General features: G+C 42.7%; 1 protein-coding gene across 1 annotated transcript; it reads left to right on the top strand.

The window, feature by feature from the left end:
• The first annotated feature begins 405 nt into the window (after positions 1–405).
• LOC307263203 (galactose-specific lectin nattectin-like) lies at positions 406–21,178 on the top strand. Its single transcript, XM_080044291.1, has 6 exons — positions 406–494; positions 6,903–6,968; positions 8,557–8,643; positions 8,765–8,899; positions 17,471–17,576; positions 20,443–21,178. The coding sequence occupies exons 2-6, from the start codon at positions 6,903–6,905 to the stop codon at positions 20,514–20,516; spliced, it is 468 nt and encodes a 155-aa protein (XP_079900417.1). The 5' UTR covers positions 406–494; the 3' UTR covers positions 20,517–21,178.
• Positions 21,179–21,910: the final 732 nt, after the last annotated feature.

The raw sequence follows: 21,910 nt of genomic DNA, 5'->3' as shown, positions 1-21,910 counted from the left end.
TGTTGGGAATAACGCCGTTACAACTGAAAACTACAATAAACATATTTAAAATAAAATAAAATATGTATACAGTATATATACAGTATATATAGCCTATATATATATATATATATATATACACACATAAAGCACTATATATACTGTGTATATATGTATATGCTGGTCAAAGCCCAATAGAGAAGAAGACATCCATTTTGGTTGGTTATTACATAATGCACCATATAATAAAATTTGTGAAAAAAAGTGCAACTGCATTTTGTAATAACTACCGTATTTATTCTTACCACAATTGTTTACATATTGCTTGCAGGCTGTACAATTCAAAATTCAGAAGATTAATCCATAATGTGGGTGTTATTACATGGGGAAGGGAGGTACTCCCTTGTGCAATGAGGATGAGTCTATACAAAGGTGTAGAAGCTCTCCTTGCCATTTTGCTTTGCACGGACACACCTGATAGTGAGAGCAACTGAGGTCATCCTGGGTTTGATTTGGTATGTTCCTTTTAAAAATATCTCTAATAGTATGATTGTATTTGTAAAAATGTACAATGATGAAATATCACTCAGTTCAAAGTATTTAAATTAATGATTCAAATCTTATTTTTTTTCTTAACCTTCCTCCTGTGTTAACTTCCTGCTACCATCCATGGTGTTAGCGGGTCGGTTTCGACCCGTGTCTGAAATCAGCTGTAAAAAACACTAAAAACAATTATCTATCATCCTTTTTGTTTCTCATCTCTTGGTCACCTTGTTAGGCTTCCTTATCCATGAAAATATTGTTTTTAATATTTTTGGTGGAGGGGGCTGGGCCTTTTTTTAGTCAGTATGCGCCTCTATTTCAATGAAAAAAATTGTAAAATGAACCTTAAGAGAATCATATAAATAAATATTTGGTTGTTGTGCTACCTGATTATTACTGGGGGGTATGAGAACACATTTCTTAACAACATTTGTTTTATTTATTTTTTCATATTAATATTATTGACCTTTTTAACATCTATGGTGTTACTGGTTAATTACGAACCATATATATTTATTTCAGAAAACAGCAAAACAACTTTTATTTCAGCATTATACAAACACACAATGAAAACCAGAACAAGTCACAACACAAAATATAGATTTGTAAGGTCAAATAAACAACAACCAATCAACAAGTCAAACCAATCGAAATCAATTACTAGTTCTAAAACTAGTAAAAGAAACAGAGTAAAAGTCTCTGTGTGCATGTGTTTGGTTGTGTGTTCAGATGTGTGGCAAAGAGCAACACTTTTAGTGTTCTTTGCAGAAATATTTCTTGCAGGTAAAGCACAATACTTTTATCTTTCTGTCCTTAGTGCTTCGGCAGACCTGACACCTCTTATTTTTAGAATCAGGTGGCCATTTTCACCAAAAACATGATCCAGAACTTGGCTCACTGTATATCTCCTCATTTTTGAATACTGCAAATAGGAGATGTGCACTCTTCAAGTCACCAACTCTATACTGAATTGACCTCACATGTCTGGATATGCCCGTCTGTTTGTTTAGCTTTTATGCAGGTATAAGGGCAAACAAAGTCAAAATGAGAACCTCCCCAGAGCTCACAGTGCACTTAAGATTTCAGTTTTGGCTCTAGTTATTGTTTTTTACATCTTATTCTATAACCGGGTCGAAAACGACCCTAACACCACAAGTGTTATAATTTCCACCAGAGCATTTTATAATTAAGTGAATTTTTAATTTTTTTTTTTGAAATAGAGGTTCCTGACAAAGTCAAGAAATCTTGATGCAATAAACAAAATGTAAGTGGTTATTTTATGCATTTGAAATCCAAAACGGGTCGGTGGCGACCCTAACACGAGAGGAAGGTTAATTATGCAGTTTTGGTGTGTCATTAGACAGAGCGTGGAGTGATTACAAAATAGGGACATCAGCCAAGAAGCAAGGTACGATTAAGCAGAACAGAGGTGTTTTTGTTTTGTTTTACAAGTTCTTTAGTTCCTTAAATATATATTAACGTGTTTTTTTCATCAACTCCATGTTTCAAACAGGGGATTGTCTTTCTGTCGAGCAACGTTTTGCCTACTTAAAAAAAAAATTTCATGTAAGGTTTTCTTGTGAATATACTTACATTTGCATTCGTTTTTAAACAAGGACTGCTAAAGGAGGCAACCACTGTTTTCCCCATGCTTTTTAGATTTTAGTGTGCTGTGTTATATTAAGGAAGAGGAAGTAAAGTAGAGTAGTCATCTTGCATGTGTGTTTCATATTGTGGCTTGAGTCACCTTAGCTTACTGTGAAATGGGAGCATTTGAGTGTTTTAGAACAATTTTGATTTTGTTTGTGTGTAGTGGTGGTTTATTTGACCTATGTAGCTTATGTTTTGTGACAATTTCCTTTTTCTAGCATAACTCGACACTAACCTCCAGTCATTCATGCACTCTTACAATAGATAAGAGATGAAGATAAATACCTAACAACATTAGAGTCACTAAGTGAAATGAGTGTTGTGAGTCTGATAGTGGAGAGAGATTAGAACAGATCGCTGTTCCACACACCGCGGCTCGTCCAGCTCAACTCACAGACAGCTGAGTGCTGATGAGCCGGACAGAGAGCGTCGGAGGGATCCTCCGCCTCAAAACATCATTATTATAAAACAAGAGGTCTAAAACACAGATGATGAACACAGGACTGCAAAAGTCTAGTTCAATATCTAACCTGTAGAGGGCGGTTATAAGCTTAACAGTGTCTAAACTGCCTGAATCTTATAAGAAGAAGAAGAAATTCTTCATTGCTTGAGTATACTTCAACTGAGAACGTTTAGACGCAGCTCGCATACACAATCGATCTTTGAGTAGAGAGTATGCATGAGTATGTAGGATGTAGGACGCTAGTATGGCAGTTCAGACACGGCCTTTGTCTATTCTCATGGCCTGGTGGACGTGTGGAGAAGGACGCATGCAGACTGCCGTCAGTACACCTGGTCCCACCTTAGAGAGAGTAGGATCTCCTCAGCTAGACTAGATAGGTTTTATTGTTTTAAGCATAATTTTAATATTTTTAAAATGTGCAGTATTGTCCCTACTGGTTTTAGTGATCATTCTTTAGTGTTATGTAATGTGTTAATTCAGAATATTTTACCAAAAAGTGCATATTGGCATTTTAATTCAGTCTTAACATGTGATAAACATTTTAAAGAGGTTCTTATTTATTTCTGGGATGTTTTTAGACAGAGGAAGGGTGATTTTAACAGTCTTAGGCAGTGGTGGGACCATGGTAAGACTGAGATTAAGCTTCTATGTCAACAGCACACCCTCAATGTTACCAGAGACATCACCAGATCTATGAAAGACCTGGAGACTGATATAGTGGAACTAGAAAGATTGAGCGAGTCCACAGCAGATCGAGGATATATTGAAATCCTCAAAATAAAAAAGCTAGCGTTAGCTGACCTGCTGGACGTTAAAGTCCAGGGTGCACTGGTCAGGTCCCGGTTTCAAGCCAGTGCGGAGATGGATGCTCCCTCTAGCTATTTTTTCGGCCTGGAGAGGAAGAGCGGGCAGAGGCGGGTAGTCCACTCACTTTTAGCAGACACAGGGCAAACACTAACCGAACCAAGCCAGATAAGAAGGCGAGCTGTGCAGTTTTATTCAGCACTGTACAGCAGTGAATATGAGGAGCAGGAGGCTCAGCTGGAGGGGTTCTGTAACGGGCTGCCTCAGGTCTCCTCAGAGACCAATGCACAGCTCAACAGGCCGTTACACATGCAGGAGCTGCAAGCCGCCCTACAGGGCATGCAAGGGCGGCGGGCTCCCGGCATAGACGGCCTGAGCGTAGAGTTCTATAAAGCCTTCTGGGATATCTTTGCAAAAGATCTTTTAGATGTTTTTAATGAAAGTCTGGCCTCTGGTTCCTTACCCACGTCCTGCAGGAGGGCAGTAATAACCCTCCTCCCAAAAAAAGGCAACTTACAGGACATTAAAAACTGGCGCCCTGTGTCTCTACTGTGTGTGGATTACAAGCTTCTGTCTAAGCTCTTTTTCTCCAGGCTGGGGGTAGCTATGGAGCATCTCATCCACCGGGACCAGACCTACTGTGTACCCGGCAGGTCCATGGTGGACAATGTCCACCTTATTCGGGATGTTTTGGGCGTCTCCAGCTCATTGGGTTGTAACACTGGTTTGATTTCCCTAGACCAGGAAAAGGCATTTGACCGCGTTGAACACAACTTCCTCTGGAGAGTTATGGAGAAGTTTGGGTTCAGCGCTGGCTTCATAGCTAAGATCAAGGTGCTGTACAGTGATGTTGAGAGTGTGCTGAAATTTAACGGTGGTCTGTGTGCTCCTTTCAGGGTGTGTAGAGGCGTTAGGCAGGGCTGCGCTATGTCCGGAATGCTTTACACACTCTCCCTGGAACCCCTCCTTAACAATTTACGCTGCAAATTACAGGGCTTGGTTTTACCGGGTTTTAGTAGTAACATTGTTTTAAGTGCCTATGCAGATGACATTGTTGTTTTTATTAAAAGCCAGAGGGAAGTAGACATTTTAACCAACACTGTAAAAAAATGTAGCTTAACATCGGCAGCGAGGGTGAATTGGTTAAAAAGTGAAGCCCTCGCTGTCGGTGAGTGGCGTGACGGCCTCCCGGTTCTTCCCCAGAGCCTGAATTGGAAAACAGATGGTTTTAAGTATCTGGGGGTGTTCCTCGGGAAAGAACACATAGTTCAGAAGAACTGGGAGGGCGTCACGGAAAAGATTGAGGGGAAGCTTTCCAAGTGGAAATGGCTGCTCCCTCAAATGTCTTTTAAAGGTAGAGTTTTGGTTTTAAACAATCTTGTGGCATCCCAACTGTGGCACCGTCTAACCTGTGTAGACCCCCCTTCAGGCTTACTAGCCCAGCTACAGAGAAAAATGGTAGATTTCTTTTGGGACGGTCTACACTGGGTGCCACAAGGGGTGCTGTTTTTAACCAGAGAGGAGGGGGGACAGGGCCTCGTCCACCTGGCCAGCCGGACAGCCACCTTTAGACTGCAGTTCTTACAGAAATATCTCACAGGCCCGGCTGATCTAGTGTGGAGAGATGTGGCCAGCTGCATTCTCAGACGTGCAGATTACCTGGGGCTGGATGCTGCTCTGTTTTTAATTGATTCTAAACTTTTAAAATTAAGTGGGCTGCCTCCGTTTTATCAGGGTGTTTTTAAGTCTTGGGCCCTTTTTAACTGTAAAAGGTGCCCAAAGGCCGACTCTCTGTACTGGTTGTTGAGGGAGCCATTGATTCACAGAGCCAAGCTGGACATCAGCAGCAGCGTCACCCCTGGCCTGACGGGGGCGCTGCTAAAAACCAAGACCCTGTGCCTGCAGCAGCTGGTGGATGCGGTGGGGCCGGCGCTGGGTGACGCCCAGGCCCTGGGCTCTCTCCTGGGCCTGCAGTCTGTCCGGGTGGCGGGGAGGCTCCTGGAGCTGTGGCGCCAGAAACTCACTGGGAGGGAGAGGAGCCTCCTCATGGAATACGAGAAAAGAAAGACAATACCGGACCCTGCAGACCCTTTCCCTGACATCTCCCTGAGCCCAGGCCTGGGGGAACTCACTGGCCCCCTTCTGGCGACAGCACACCCTGAGAAGCTGACTGTGCAGAAGGCTGATAAAAAGACTTGGTATTTTAACTGTGTGAAGGCCATTCACAAGGCCGGACTGTGCAACCGCCCCCCCACTGTGTGGTCGAACAGACTGGGAGCAAACGGACCCGGCCCACAGTGGAGGATTTTATATAAACCTCCCCTAAAGAAAAGGACTGCTGACCTCCAGTGGAGAATTCTTCATGGTGCTGTTGCCTCAAATGCTTTTATTTCTGTTCTTAATCCTGCAGTTCTTAACACATGTCCATTCTGTGGCCTTCGAGAGACTATTTATCATGTTTTTACAGAGTGCAAGAGGCTCACAAGTTTCTTCTCTCTTTTAACGTTGGTTTTTAGTTTTTTTGATGTGGTTTTTACTGAGAGGGTTTTTATCATGGGAGCTGCTTACAAAAAAGAAAAAAAAGAAAAGTGTCAGCTCCTTAACTTCCTCTCAGGTGAGGCGAAGATGGCCATATATATAAGCAGAAAGAACAGAGTGGAGAACAGAGAAGGGCAGGAGGCAAAGGCAGTGTGGCTGGTCAACATTAGAGCAAGACTCTGGCTAGATTTTAGATTCTATAAACACATTGGAGATTTAGACGCTTTTAAACAGCGCTGGTGTTTTAATGATATTGTCTGTTCAGTTGTTGATGAAGAGTTGGTTTTTGCACAAGTTTTTACTAGATGAATATTTTTAATCATATTGGGATTTTAATACATTAGCACTTTGTTTGAATTGTTGAATTGTAAAAACTAAATTTGTGTAAATAAAGTGTTTTGTAAAAATCAAAAAAATCTCTCTCTCTCTCTCTCTCTCTCTCTCTCTCGTAACTTCTGTCTCTTCCCCTCAGCCAGGTTTCTACACAAAATAAAATTAGGAACTAGTTTTCTACCTAGAACCACAAAAAAACAAACAGGCTAGTGATGTCTGTCTATCTATATAAACATTCATATTAAAGTGTCAGTTACAGTTTTGATGTTTTTCTCACATTAACTTTATAAAAATTGGCAAAAATATCCATGAAAAAACACTATTTGATCACTCCATGAAGTCATCCATCTTGGATGTCTCAATTGAAGGCTATAGGGTTAATGTCAGAAGTTATCACAGAACATATTTTGGATACAGCCTTTATTAATGTTATGAATACAAAATATTCTAGTGCATTTTCAGCATGTTTTTAAAGAGAAAGTTGATTCAATAATTCACAGGACAAATAAACAAGGTTGAAACCAATCTTTACTTAATACAAGTCAAAGTTTGACCATGAATCACTTGTTAATTGTAATGTGTTTTCCTACAGATGGCATCAGGTTCCCACTTGGCTTTCTTCCTCTGTCTGACCAGCGCACTGATGATTTCAGGAACTGTGAGTGACATTTAAATCCTCTTTAAGTAATAAACAGCTGTATAACATGTTTGCTCATAACTACCTAAAGACCTGTGTGTAAATGTAATGTAACTTTATTTGAACAGGGACAGTGTACAAAATAAACCTTAACCTTGTTTAGAGCAAGGAGAGATGCATTGTACCAGGTTTTAGCAAACTGCTATTTTCACCTGTAGTCCCTGGGCAGGTAACAATAAAAAGTACTAAACTAAACAAGACACAATAATATCTAGACATGGGATTAAACATTAAAAGGAAAACAAGATACAATGATATAAATACACAGGATAAAAAAAGTTTACAAAAAACACTTACATATTTTATAAAACATATACCCCTATCCTACTAGCACTGCAACATTATATTAGTGTGTGTCTGTTGCGCAAGCAGCCAAGCCTTTGTCAGACGGGAGAAAGATTTAAAAAATGTATCGGTAATTAGATCTGTTGGGAGACTGTTCCATTGTTTGATGTCTACAGAGGAGAAGGACAACTTTCCAAATGTGGTTTTGCATTGTGGGATTCTGCATTCTCCCCTAGTTGTTGACCTGGTTGCTCGTGCTGAGAATTCTGAGCCCAGTGTCACAAAGTTCCTTAAGGGAGGAGGCGCAGCATTGTGCATGATTTAAAAAAATTAAGCAGATTGTGTTTATCCAGGATTTTGCAGTGGTGATATTGACAAGTTTTTTTTAAGAGAGTTTTTATATAATGATTCAAGTGGTCTCAAGGTTGTTTTACCTGCTTGAGACCAACTTGTCATACAGTAGGAACAATGGGAAAGAATCATAGCATTCAGATAGGTGTTTGATGCCTCAACTGTAAGAGAGTTTCTTATGAATCGATAGTTTGCCAGATTAAATTTGATTGTGTTACTCAATGCCTGCTTGGTCTGTTTGAATATGATAACTACATTTATGAAGGGTTGTGTTTGATGCTTTATCAGCTGCTTCACAAACTCCCAGTGAGTTGAGAGTGGAGGAAATAGAGCAAAGCTTGTCCAGGGAGAAATCAAGTTCTCTAATTTAGTTAACTAAAACTATATAAGAAAGGAAGTTAAAATTACTTTGTTAAAAAAATTATCAAATTCACAATGTACATTTGACATGTGAAAAAGCCAGAATAAATGTGATTTTGTTATAACCTCCGTTTGAACATTTGTGTGCACGGGAAAGGTATTCTCAGAGAAAGCATAGGACTGATCAGATAGACCCACATCAGTCCCTGTTCAGGCCTTTGGACCAATTATTAAAGGTGAAATCAGTGATTCTGGGGAATGTTGGTTGTCAAAATCATGGCACTTTCAATGCTTTATTTATAGTGTAGAGGCAGAAATGAGATGTGTCAGAGAGGGGAATGACATGCAGAGAACGACCCGGAGGGGGTGGGGGGGTCTAACCACTACACCACGAGCACCCCGTCAAAATCACTTTGTCAAAATCAGTGAGTGGATTGTGAAGAGATATTCACTGATTTTGACAAAAACAAGCGTTCTCCAGAATCACTGACTGCACCTTTAAGTCCACAGGGTTAGGGTTAACTCCACAGTGACACCTTTGTTATGTGTGCAGGTTGCTTCCTGTCCTCATGACTGGAAGGAACTTGGATCTCGCTGTATCCTCGTGTGCCGTACTCCAAGGACCTTCGACGCTGCAGAGGTTTGTAGTTTATAAAAAATAGGCAAATAAAACCTTGGTGTACTCAACATATCCGGGTTCACAATGTGGTTCAATGGGCAAATAGACTATAATCCATCTGTGTCTCTGTCTCCCTCTTCAGACTTCCTGCAAAGGTTTTGGTGGGCACCTGGTCTCCATACACAGTCTTTACGAGGACGATGTCATTAGGGATCTGATCAGGCGAACCTTTGGCTATGATAAAAGGACCTGGATTGGGTTGACTGATGCACAAAAGGTCAGATATTTTTAGTAGACTTTGTCCTCTCAAAATCATATCTCCTCATTTTATTCAACTTTGGCATTTCAGTGAAATTTTAAAAAGTAGAACTGTTTTTCAGTTTAAGCAATGGCATATGGTCCCAGAGGCTTTATTGTATTGCACAATGAGCAGGGGCCTCATTTATAACGGTGTGCGTAGAAACCATCCTAAAACATTGCGTTCGCACAAAGTCAAAAATGCGCAAAAAATAAATCGGATTTATAAAACTGTGCGGCGCACATTTGCACGCAATCTTCCCTTTATAAATACCCACCTGCGGTGAATTGTGCGCAGACGATCTCCACCCTGTGTCCTCCAACTTCACCTCCCAGTTTCATCCCACATTCTTCCATACATGTTGTTTTCTCTCCTCCTGTTCCCTCCTTCACTTTGGCCCAATCTAGATCCACCCCTTACACCCTAACCCTATCCACTATCCCTCCGTTTGCGCGTTCGCGGGGAGGGCCCGCCATATTGAGTGTCGTCCCAAACCATCGAGCCTCGAGTGTAAGTGGGTGATAAAGCCCTCGATCACCGAGTCTGCAACGACGTTGGCTCAGCCCTACACTGTAAACAATTGCTGTACATTTACAGCAGGATTTCAACAGCATTAACCTGTTATTTATAAAAACAGCATTTAACTGTTAATATAAAAGGCAGTCTGTTAAATTACGGTCATTTGCTGTTATTTTACGGAACAGTAATGTTTTTCAAAAATAATGAAATTTCCTGTTAATTTACCATCAAACTTGGAAGGGACTTGACATGAGCTGCCTGCAGATGTGAAGCTTATACAATTTTCTTCATTCATCCTCATCCATCCACATCTTAACTAAAAAGTGTTGTTTACTTTATATCCTCTGGTTAAGTTTACTTAAAGTTGAGTTATATTTACTTGGAAATGGAAAGTGCAGTTAACATAATTAAACCAAGTTAGTCTTACTTAACTGAAGAGTTGTGTTACTCAGTAGAATGAAGGAAACGGATTGCCTTAGATAAATCATGTAGCACAACAAAGTGTATTGTAGAGACGCCCCCTTTCCCACAATGACTTGCACTGGACTAAACGTTTGTTACATTGCTATTTGCACCCTCAGTGAAGGGGATGTTTCATTCCATTACCTCACTATGCAATTTGTTTAAATAAAACATTTCTGTGTGAACTAACCGTTGTTTTTTTGGTTATAACAAATCGGTTTGTGGAACTCTTAAGCCAGATCCCTAGTTCAACTCAGGAGACAAATTACAAAAGAAATTAATCATTCCATTGAACTTGATATATTGTAACAAGTGTCTTGAAGTAACAAACAGAAGCTGCTGTCTATAATTAGCATTTTAACAAATAGGGGACAAAGTAAACTTATAAAGGGTTGAAACACATCTGCCCAATGAAATACAACATCCCCTTCGCTCACGGTGCAAACAGCAACATAACAAACATTTAGTCCAGGTTCATCCCTTTTTTTCACTAACAGTATAATCCTGTCAATTTTAGTGACAGTAAAATAATGTTAATTTAACAGTAATATAAAGGCAACCCTGCTGCCAGTTGATTAATGTTTTTTTACAGGGAAATTTCAGTGTACGTTTGACACAGGTGTCCGCCAATCAATTATGTCCGGAATGGAGGAGCTAACTTACAAATGAGAGTTCCAGGGAGTTTGTTTCCCGAATTATAAATGAAACGTAGCTACTCTTACCTCAAACAGACATTTGATTGATTATTTTTATGCATAGCCCTAAATGACGGAACCGGAGGGTAGCCTACAATATCGGAACGAACATGTTGTTTTACACTTGTTGATTTGATTATGCCACTTGTCTACCGTTAGTGTATTTTCAAGGCGTGGACAAAGATAAAACGAAGCAGATGAAGAAAATGCCCACAAGTTAATAAGGGACAGTGATTATTATTTCCTTAAATTGTTAGTAAGATTTGTGTTTCTGTTACAGCCGATGAGGGGTAGTAATAGCGGCGGTGACGTCAGTCAGCTGGAGCGCATGACTTTTCTTATTTATGACCACCCTTGCAGTGCATTATAATTTATGCATGCTAATTAACTGCCGCGATTCGCCGGTCGTAATGGCAGCTCATGACAAGTGGAATACATGCTTTAGCAGACTATTGTTCTTTTCCCTGGTTTTGTATGCTGCTGTGCATGTAAACTAAAGCTGGGAACACACCGCATTGGCCGCCTGCGGCGGTTGGCCGCGTGAATGCAGGAGGTTCGCCGCTTGGTCATATTGGGCCATGTTCACCGCAGTCGCCGCCGCGGCCAACCGCCGCCTCAACATAGGCAGCGGTTGGCCGCGTGACAGCAGGAGGCTCGCCGCTTGATCATATTGGGCCATATATTCCTGACGCCGACGCCGAGATCAGACCTGTCACACTTACGGTGCAACAACAACAATAACATGGTCCAGCTGTGCCAAAAAATACAGATGTAGGTTCACTGTGTAACCAGCGGCAGTCTTGTCACAAATATCATTAAAACAGCCTGAACACGCACCCCGATCGCAAATACACACACATTAACAGCAATTCAGCAACATACTAAACACATTAACAACAGCTGTGTGTGCTCAGCAGCACAAATAAAGGCAGACATCAGCCTACCTGAAAGTGAAAGTGTGCCGGCTGACGGAGGACAACACCGGTTCTTCGCTGCACTATATTGGAATTCCACACGGACACTGCCTTCAACTTTGGGTTCATATTATCCTCAGGAGCAGCACACAGCTGGGTGAGTTTCACTATGCTAACCGGCGCTACCTTGGCTAAAGTACAACCAACAGCTAAACAGATGCAAAATAGCCTACACATATTTGCAGAATGTATTGGAAGCCCGATGTCCTCACTCCACACGCCCACCTCGTCTTGCAGACCACCGCCACCGGGCAATCTCAACGCTGATTGGCTGTGGAGGCGCGGTGCCCGGCGGCGCTGCAGAAAAAGATGAAAAATGTCATCTTTTTCTGCGGCGCCGTGCTCGCCGCACAAGCCTTCGATTCACGCTCCTTCGATGACACAATTTCTATGCGCCGCTAATGGCCGCGCTCCCGATTCACGTGCCTCTCATGAGGCGCGGCCACGCGCCGCGCAAGCCCCTGCCGCCGGCCGCTGGACGCCGATTATTGGGTGGACGCGCGGCCACGCGCTAGTACATTGACTTTGTATGTAATCTCGCCGCGCGGCCAGTGCGGTGTGTTCCCAGCTTAAAAGGATAATTAAACAGCGGATCAAACACCCACCCGTTTTCTCCACTACAGACTGAGCTGGTAAAATTAAGAATATGCAGTTAGAAAATGTTTAACAACAAATAAATTATGCAGACAAAAAAGCATGGGAGTGAGTCTGTTTTTATTCAATACTACATTTTACTCTCACATGCGTAGCTGAATATGAATGTAAAGAGTGTTTCAGGTCAAATATAAATGTGGAGGAATTCTATTATAGGGTGAGAAATAAAGACTTAACAAACTAGTGTCTTCTTCCTGTTTCCGTCTGGCAAAGGCTTGCCAAAGCCGCACCGTTGTTATACCCTCGCCCTTAATGATCGAGTGGCACTTCACAGCCGCGAGGGTGACTCCACAGCGAGTCACACTCGCTCACGGAGTGGGAGTGCCTAGGGAGTCATTTGGGATTGGGCCTTTCTCTCTCAGGTGTCCTGATTCAGCCTGATTAGGGGGCAGGTGCTCCGGCGGAGCTTTAAGGCGTGGCCTGTGCCGGTGGCGGGTCTCTCACTCAGCGCAAACTGCTCACGGCTGCTGACCTGCACCATGCTGCTGCTGCTTGCTGCCTAAAGCTGGGAACACACCGCATTGGCCGCCTGCGGCGGTTGGCCGCGTGAATGCAGGAGGTTCGCCGCTTGGTCATATTCGGCCATGTTCACCGCAGTCGCTGCCGCGGCCAACCGCCGCCTCATCGTAGGCAGCGGTTGGCCGCGTGACAGCAGGAGGCTCGCCGCTTGATCATATTGGGCCATATATTCCTGACGCCGACGCCGAGATCAGACCCGTCACACTTACGGTGCAACAACAATAACCTGGTCCAGCTGTGCCAAAAAATACAGATGTAGGTTCACTGTGTAACCAGCGGCAGTCTTGTCACAAATATCATTAAAACAGCCTGAACACGCACCCCGATCTCAAATACACACACATTAACAGCAATTCAGCAACATACTAAACACATTAACAACAGCAGTGTGTGCTCAGCAGCACAAATAAAGGCAGACATCAGCCTACCTGAAAGTGAAAGTGTGCCGGCTGACGGAGGACAACACCGGTGCTTCGCTGTACTAGAATTCCACACGGACACTGCCGTCAAGTTTGGGTTCATATTATCCTCAGGAGCAGCACACAGCTGGGTGAGTTTCACTATGCTAACCGGCGCTACCTTGGCTAAAGTACAACCAACAGCTAAACAGATGCAAAATAGCCTACACATATTTGCAGAATGTATTGGAAGCCCAGTGTCCTCACTCCACACGCCCACCTCGTCTTGCAGACCACCGCCACCGGGCAATCTCAACGCTGATTGGCTGTGGAGGTGCGGCGCCCTGCGGCGCTGCAGAAAAAGATGAAAATGTTCATCTTTTTCTGCGGCGCCGTGCTCGCCGCACAAGCCTTCGATTCACGCTCCTTCGATGACACAATTTCTATGCGCCGCTAATGGCCGCGCTCCCGATTCACGCGCCTCTCATGAGGCGCGGCCACGCGCCGCGCAAGCCCCCGCCGCCGGCCGCTGGACGCCGATTATTGGGTGGACGCGCGGCCACGTGCTAGTACATTGACTTTGTATGTAATCTCGCCGCGCGGCCAGTGCGGTGTGTTCCCAGCTTTATGATTTAGTTAATGGAGGGCTGTTAGGTTGTGTTCTTTTGTTTTCATCGTAGCTTTAGAAGGGCCGGGGTATAGTTTAGTTGGAGGAAGACCTGGGCAATAACGCAGTCCAACTGTGGCTGTCCCAGGCTTCCTCCCGTTTTCCTTTTTTTGTACAGCCTCCGGTTGAGTTGAGTTGTGGGATTAGTTTAATAAATTACCTTATGGTTTAAACGTTGATTCATGGTTTCGTCTGGGTTTATTTTCATGTTTACAGGCCGGTTAACGAGCCTGGTATTGCGCGCCGTAAACAGCTCCTGAATATGGTGACACTCTTAATAAGCACGACATTTTGACTGACATAAGGAGAAAAGGGAGGCAACCGGCCGCAAAGAAAGCGACGAAGAAGGAAGAAAGCCTGTGACGTGCATGTGCTGCAGTAACTAGCACACAAACAAACACACACACACACACACACACACACACACACACACTCACTCTTATCACATATCATGATTGGCACAGTCGTTATAGTCTTTGTAAAGCAGTTTCGCCCAACTTCGTACTGTATGCAATATCAGGTATTAGCGAACCTGTAGTACTGTATGTAGGCCTATATAAAATATGGTGTGACAAGTGAAATAATGCGGGGCCGCCAGGCCAACGAGACCCCCCGCCAGGCCAACAACAGCCTGACTTAAAAAAATAAAAGAAAATGTTTTTTTTTTTTTTTAAATCAATCTTTCATTGATTCGGTAATACTAATTTTTGAGCGTTTGCGCGGCACTGTCAGTCTACCCCTTGTGTGTGCCTGTCTTTACAACCTCTCGTTTGATCATCCCATCAGCTGGTCTGTGTGTGTGTGTGTGTGTGTCTGTGTGTGTGTGTGTGTGTCTGCGCGCGGCGCGACGCGCGTGTGGATTCGGTGCACACTTGTTAAACACGGAAGCCAATGAGCAGAAGCATGACTAGCAAGCAAACGTTGAACTAGTGGCGAAAATAAAACCAGCGCCTGCTCTATGGAGATATTAAGGACTCAGTAACAGGGACGTTGAACAGGAAAAAGTGCTGAGCAAAACTTAGAAAGTTAAAATCGCTACGTCGCCGTGGCAACACAACCAATCTATATCAACAGCAGAGACATCGCAGAAAAAAACGGCATGCTCTCGTTTCAGTAAGTTTACAGAAGTGCCTCACTGCTACTGCCTTTGACATTCTCAGAAAAACATTCATTTATTTTCAAGGGACATATTAATGTATTTATTGTTTTAACTGTTAAGTTATCTTGAAAACAGCAGGCCATAGTAGGGCTACACGCTTTATATTTTTGTATTTTCAATGCTACTTTATTTTTATGTTTTAAATTGAGAAATAGGCTAGATGAAATATAATGGTCGGAATAGGGAATTTACCTTATGTAGCACACATGTTGATAGGCTAATCATGATGTGTAGCCTATGTTCATTAATTTATTTTCAACAAGGCTATTTGCATAAAAAAATATATATATGTTTCAATAGGCTAGCTTCAAGGTTAGGTGATTCAGATTATTCCAGAAATGAGTACTAGACAGGAGCTGTCTATATTAGATCTTAAGCTGGGAACACACCGCACTGGCCGCGCGGCGAGATTACATACAAAGTCAATGTACTAGCGCGTGGCCGCGCGTCCACCCAATAATCGGCGTCCAGCGGCCGGCGGCGGGGGCTTGCGTGGCCCGTGGCCGCGCCTCATGAGAGGCGCGTGAATCGGGAGCGCGGCCATTAGCGGCGCATAGAAATTGTGTCATCGAAGGAGCGTGAATCGAAGGCTTGTGCGGCGAGCACGGCGCCGCAGAAAAAGATGAAATTTTTAATCTTTTTCTGCAGCGCCGCCGGGCACCGCGCCTCCACAGCCAATCAGCGTTGAGATTGCCCGGTGGCGGTGGTCTGCAAGACGAGGTGGGCGTGTGGAGTGAGGACATCGGGCTTCCAATACATTCTGCAAATATGTGTAGGCTATTTTGCATCTGTTTAGCTGTTGGTTGTACTTTAGCCAAGGTAGCGTCGGTTACCATAGTGAAACTCACCAAGCTGTGTGCTGTTCCTGAGGATAATATACCCAAACTTGACGGCGGTGTCCGTGTGGAATTCCAATATAGTGCAGCGAAGAACCGGTGTTGTCCTCCGTCAGCCGGCACACTTTCACTTTCAGGTAGGCTGATGTCTGCCTTTATTTGTGCTGCTGAGCACACACTGCTGTTGTTATTGTGTTTAGTATGTTGCTGAATTGCTGTTAATGTGTGTGTATTTGCGATCGGGGTGCGTATTCATGCTGTTTTAATGTTATTTGTGACATGACTGCCGCTGGTTACACAGTGAACCTACATCTGTATTTTTTGACACAGCTGGACCATGCTGTTGTTGTTGCACCGTAAGTGTGACGGGTCTGATTTCGGCGTCGGCGTCGAATATATGGCCCAATATGATCAAGCGGCGAGCCTCTTTCGATCACGCGGCCAACCGCCGCCTTCGATGTGGCGGCCGGCGGCCGCGGTGGCGTCTGCGGTGAACATGGCCCAATATGACCCAAATGATCAAGCGGCGAGCCTCCTGCGTTCACGCGGCCAACCGCCGCAGGCGGCCAATGCGGTGTGTTCCCAGCTTAAGTGTTTATTGTTTTTAATTGAAATCCACGTGTTTTTCTTCATTTTCATTTAACTTTTATTTATCCTCGAGAGACCAATTGAGGGGTGACCCTCATTTTCAATAGTTTACATGGCTTGTGTCTCCAAATTATTACAGAAAATAGTTATAGGCAGGACATATGACAGTTGTTTACAGAGCACAACATTAATCAGATTTCGCTTCTCAAAGTGCACCAGATTGATGCATTTAACTTTAAAAGGATAAAGTTTTCTTCTGCAGGGGCATGCCCCCAGACCCTCCTAGAAGGTCCATTCACGCCCAGCAGCATCTAAAAATCCTCTGGGAAACACCAAATGTACAAACGTACTGAATGTGAAAGCATAACCCTATGCCCTCATTCTTAACGGGCTGTCAAAAGAAGCTCATCCCAAATGGGGTTCGTTTTGGTCAATTTCTTCTAGAAATTTGGTACGCACGCGGCGCGCATACTCTTCATCAGCTCTTACCACCGGGCCTAAAAAAACACTGACAGTAGCCATATATTCGCAACTATAGGTAAGCTTATACATTTTATTGACTAAATATATTGGGTGCCAAGCATTTCACAGTCATTTGTCTGTGTTTTTCTGATGACTGAGCTTTATTTCGTGGTGTTGCCATTGAGTGTCGCTGATTCCCCGAGTCAGGAAAACCTTGCGGTAGAATGTTTTGATAAATACCAACATTTGCCACCGCACATTTTGCCGCATATTTCTGCCCGTCTACGCAAGGTTTTTGTGCACCGCAAGCTTTATAAATGAGGCCCCTGGACATTTCAAATCAAATAGTCTTGAAGGGCGTGGCTTCTTCTACTTTGTTCTTTTGGGACTGAATAACAGCGCCACCATGTGGTGGACTGCAGAAGTAGCACATGCAGGATAGTAATTTCAGAAGACAGCTTTTACTTACTGATTGAAACCAATAATGTGTTTTTCAAATAGAAAACCTGGAAGCCCATATCCAAATTGAATTCCAATGCCTTTGTTATTGATTGTACTGTTATCACGGAACTGAATCAGTGTCTGTGATTGTGTTAGTAACTCAGTATTTCTTCCAGGAGGGACAGTGGAGGTGGACTGATGGCTCCAGCACTGACTTCTATTACTGGAGACGTTTTCAGCCTGACAACTTTGGAAATGAAGACTGTGCAGAGCTTAACTGGGGTAAATATTATTTCTTGAACAAATATTACATGCGGGGTCCCCCAAAGTTCCATTCTTGGGCCTTTTCTGTTTAACATCTACATGCTCCCACTAGCTCAGATTATGAACAAGAACAAATTATGTTACCGTAATTATGCAGACGACACACACATTTACATAACCATATCACCAGGAGACTATAGTCCGATTCAAGCACTAAGTAAGTGCATTGAACAAATCAATGACTGGATGTGCCAAAACTTTCTTCAATTAAACAACGACAAAACTGAAGTCATCTGTTGTCTTTGGTACCAGGGATGAACAATTAAAAGTCAGCGCACAGCTTAAATCTGTTATGTTAGAAAGCACACACCAAGCCAGCAATCTTGGAGTAGTCATAGATTCAGACTTGAATTTCAAGAAACACATTAAATCAATTACTAAGTCAGCCTACTACCACCTAAAAAACATATCAATAATTAAAGGGCTAATGTCTCAGCAGGACTTAGAAAAACTTGTCCATGCATTTATCTTTAGTAGACTTGACTACTGTAATAGTGTCTTTGCAGGCCTTCCTAAAAAATCAATCAGATAGCTTCAGCTAATTCAGAACGCTGCTGCTCGAGTCCTTAATAGGACCAAAGAAGTGGATCACATTACCCCAGTTCTTAGGTCTTTACACTGGCTTCCTGTCACTCAAAGAATTGATTTTAAAATATTGATGTTGGTCAATAAAGCCCTAAATGGTTTGGGGCCTAAGTTTATTTATTTAAAAGGGACATTGCATATTAATAGACATTTACATGTAAATATACAGGATTGTAGCAAGTGCTAATTTGCATCCTTTGTCCCTTGATTGGTCGACACCAATCACATAAAACAAACATACGCGTGTACTCATAAATAAAAACAGACAATCCAAAAAAAAAAAAAAAAAAAAAACATGCAACCGACAGAACAAGTGAGTAAAAACAATTATTCAAATAATGTTAAAAAATAAAATAAAAATCTATGATAGATTGTGTGGCCTAAATACATCGCTGACCTGCTGATCCCCTATGAACCAGTCAGAGCTCTCAGATCGTCTGACACTGGGCTATTGACAGTCCCCAGAGTAAGGACTAGACAGGGAGACAGACAGACAGACAGACAGACAGACTGGGCTACTGACAGTCCCCAGAGTAAGGACTAGACAGGGAGAGGCAGCCTTCAGTTTTAATGCACCCAAGCTCTGGAATAAACTTCCAGGGGACTTGAGGTCTGCTTCAACACTCGGCTCTTTTAAATCAGGTCTGGAGACTTTACTGTTTCCGTTTTAACCTGTAATTTTAAATTGTTATTCTTTTTAAATGTTTTAATTATTTTATGTTTTATTTGTATTCATGTTTCTCATTCGCTTTTTTTTTTTATGTGCTCTATACTTGATGTATTTTGTTTATGCTTCTGTAAAGCACCTTGAATGGCCTTGTGTCTGAAATGTGCTTTAGAAATAAACTTGCCTTGCCTTGACTTCCTTGCAGTATTTTTAATTGAAAAGTTAAGACCACTATTAAAGGTTAGCTTTAACGCTGAAGCCCACCCCTTCCAAACGGGTCAGGGCCAAAGAAGTGTACGTAGCAGGAGCACTGGGAGAACACACTAGACTGTGTGTGTGTCTGTCTGTCTGTCTGTCTGTCTGTCTGTCTGTCTGTCTGTCTGTCTGTGCGTGCACGGAGCAGGAGCACTGGGAGAACACACTAGACTCCAGGGGGGAAACGTACTAATGCGCCCTTAGGGCGCCCTCACACTAGGCCATATGTTCCGTGCCGTCACGTTTGCCCCCTAAAGGCTAGATGGTTTGGCTAGTGTGAGCAGAGCACCCCATTCATACTCCAGCACAGAACACTTGCTCGGCCACGGCTTGGGAGAGGTGTGCTCAGGCACGGTACAGATGCTAATGAGATGACACGCGCACAAGCAAGCGCACAGACGGCGTGAATTTATTGAGGACGCATAGTCGGTTAAACGTCCACTGCCTTACAAGTCGGCACCAGAATTGCCCGTCACTTGGACTTGAACATGAAATAACGTGTGGTTAGGCCTAGGTGTGGGCTAATAAAAGAAGAGAGATACAAAGGTGAGGAGCATAATGCAGTTTTTACTCTTGTTCGTCGGATGATTTTTTTCTTTTTACTCACGTCAGCTTTTATAATGCTTCCTTTACCCAAAGCAGCACACAGCGGTCTGGTGATAAGGAAGCAGTAGCCTACACATATCTTTTACCAGAAACTTTATAAAGACACACTTAAAATAACGATCTCCGTATGGTCTGATGACGGGCCGTTATACTAATAATAAACGGCGCGCTGCACATTAGAACAGCATGTACATTAACAGCGTGGTCATTGTTTAGAAGACTGTTAAGACTGAAGGGCTCCTAAAGCGTTTACATTGTGCTTGATTTTCTTTCTCGCTGTTTATGTTAATAGACTAATCATCCTTACATGTTATATGAGACTGTCCCCCTCGATCTATTATGTCCATGCGCACAACGTAGGCTACATAGACAAACAATAGCTCAAGGATTGTCGTTGGTCTAATGTGGAAGTGGAATGAAATCGATGCAAATTTTGCCAGATGAAAATATTCACAAACAATCGTATAGCAAGTAGACTAGACTACGCTCCAAACGCGCAAGGTGACGTAGGCAAGGAGCAATCGTGCCCAGGCCACGAGCAGTGTGAGCACAGGCCAGCGGGGGAGTGGGGGGGGGGGGGGGGGTAATCATGCTGGAGCACGGAACAGGGCAACTTACCTAGTGTGAATGCGCCCTTAGACAAGACAAGTCATGCACAGTTTTTTTTAAATCTTTTTGCAGTTGTACTCAGTGGTTCTTTTCTTTCTACAGGGCCGCAGTGGAATGATGATGGGTGTGAGGCAAAGAAACCGTTTGTCTGTTCCAAGAATCAGGGTTATGATTAACCCTGTTCCAGGAATCCCTGAGGCCTCAGGCTGTACGTGATGATGTCACTTCCTCTACGATGACATCACAGTCTCTTCAATACGTTGATATAAACAAACTGCTTCTGATGATTCCAATTCTCAATCCTCAGTAATCACTAAAAACAAATGTAACGGTTTGGATACACTTTACAATAAGGGCACATTCATTGAGCATTAACTAACTGTTAATAACTGCTTAATTAATGCTTAATGATCATTAACTAACTGCTATGCTTTGTTGATGCCTAACTAAGCATTACTTAACTAAGCATAGAAAATGCTAAACCGAGCATTAGCCCACTGTTAATAACTTAGCATTTACAGTTGGTGTTAGTTGATGCCTAATAAGCATGAACTACCATTGAACTAACCTTTAATAACCTTAACTAACAGTTATTAATGAACCTTTATTGAAAAGTGTTACAAACTTTTGACCTTTTCTGAAACTTCATTAAACTGAAGATCAGGTTTCTTTAATGGATGTTTAAATGTTTCTCTTAATTCCATGTCATCCTTATCAGGGTCAGGGTTAACCCTAACCCTGATAAGGATGGGTTAGGGTTGACCGGAACCCATCCTTATCAAACATTCATTTAAAACTCAATCAATGCAAAATAAAAATAAAAAATAATAACCTGAAAGCTTATTGTGTTTCTGTTATGAAATCATCCTTTTACCAGAAGAAACCTGAACAAACGATTAAAGAGTGGAAGGTTGTAATGTGTCTAACTACATTAACTGAAGTACCATTGTTTGTTTTTTTTAAGATATTTTTTGGGCATTTTTATGCTTTATTGATAGTGTAGAGAAAGAGTTGAAATGGGGCAGAGAGGGGAGTGACATGCAGAGAACAACCGCGGGCTGGAATCGAACCCGGGTCCGCTGCTGGCCGAGGCCCATGGGGGGGACGCCCTACCAACTGAGCTAAGGGCGCCCCCGAAGTACCATTGTTAAGTACACATTCATTTATTGAAGTTTTTGTTCCACATTTATCTCAAAACTTACGAGGTGGAGTCAGTGATTCTGGAGAAGGCATATTGTATAAATCAGTGAATATCTCCTCATGATCCACCACCTGTCTGTACTGTGTGAACTGAAAAACATCTGGTGTTTATTCACATTTTAGACTCTATAATCCAGGACTGGAGCCTAAAATGCAACACCTTACCTCATCAATGGTAATAATAATAATAATAATAATAATAATAATAATAATAATAATAATAATAATAATAATGTATCTCTCGTCACGACACACAGGTCGGCTTCTTTGAAACGGGCAAACTTTATTGACACGTTGCCTCCAAACAATGATCACGCAGTTCTCGTGATTCTTTACTCCTTTACGCCGTGAAACTATCACAAATAAACAC

Source organism: Ammodytes marinus, assembly GCF_949987685.1.
Source record: "Ammodytes marinus genome assembly, chromosome: 16".
NCBI lineage: Eukaryota > Metazoa > Chordata > Actinopteri > Uranoscopiformes > Ammodytidae > Ammodytes > Ammodytes marinus.
Note: the sequence above shows the minus strand (reverse complement) of the source record. Positions and strands in the feature narration are given on the sequence as shown.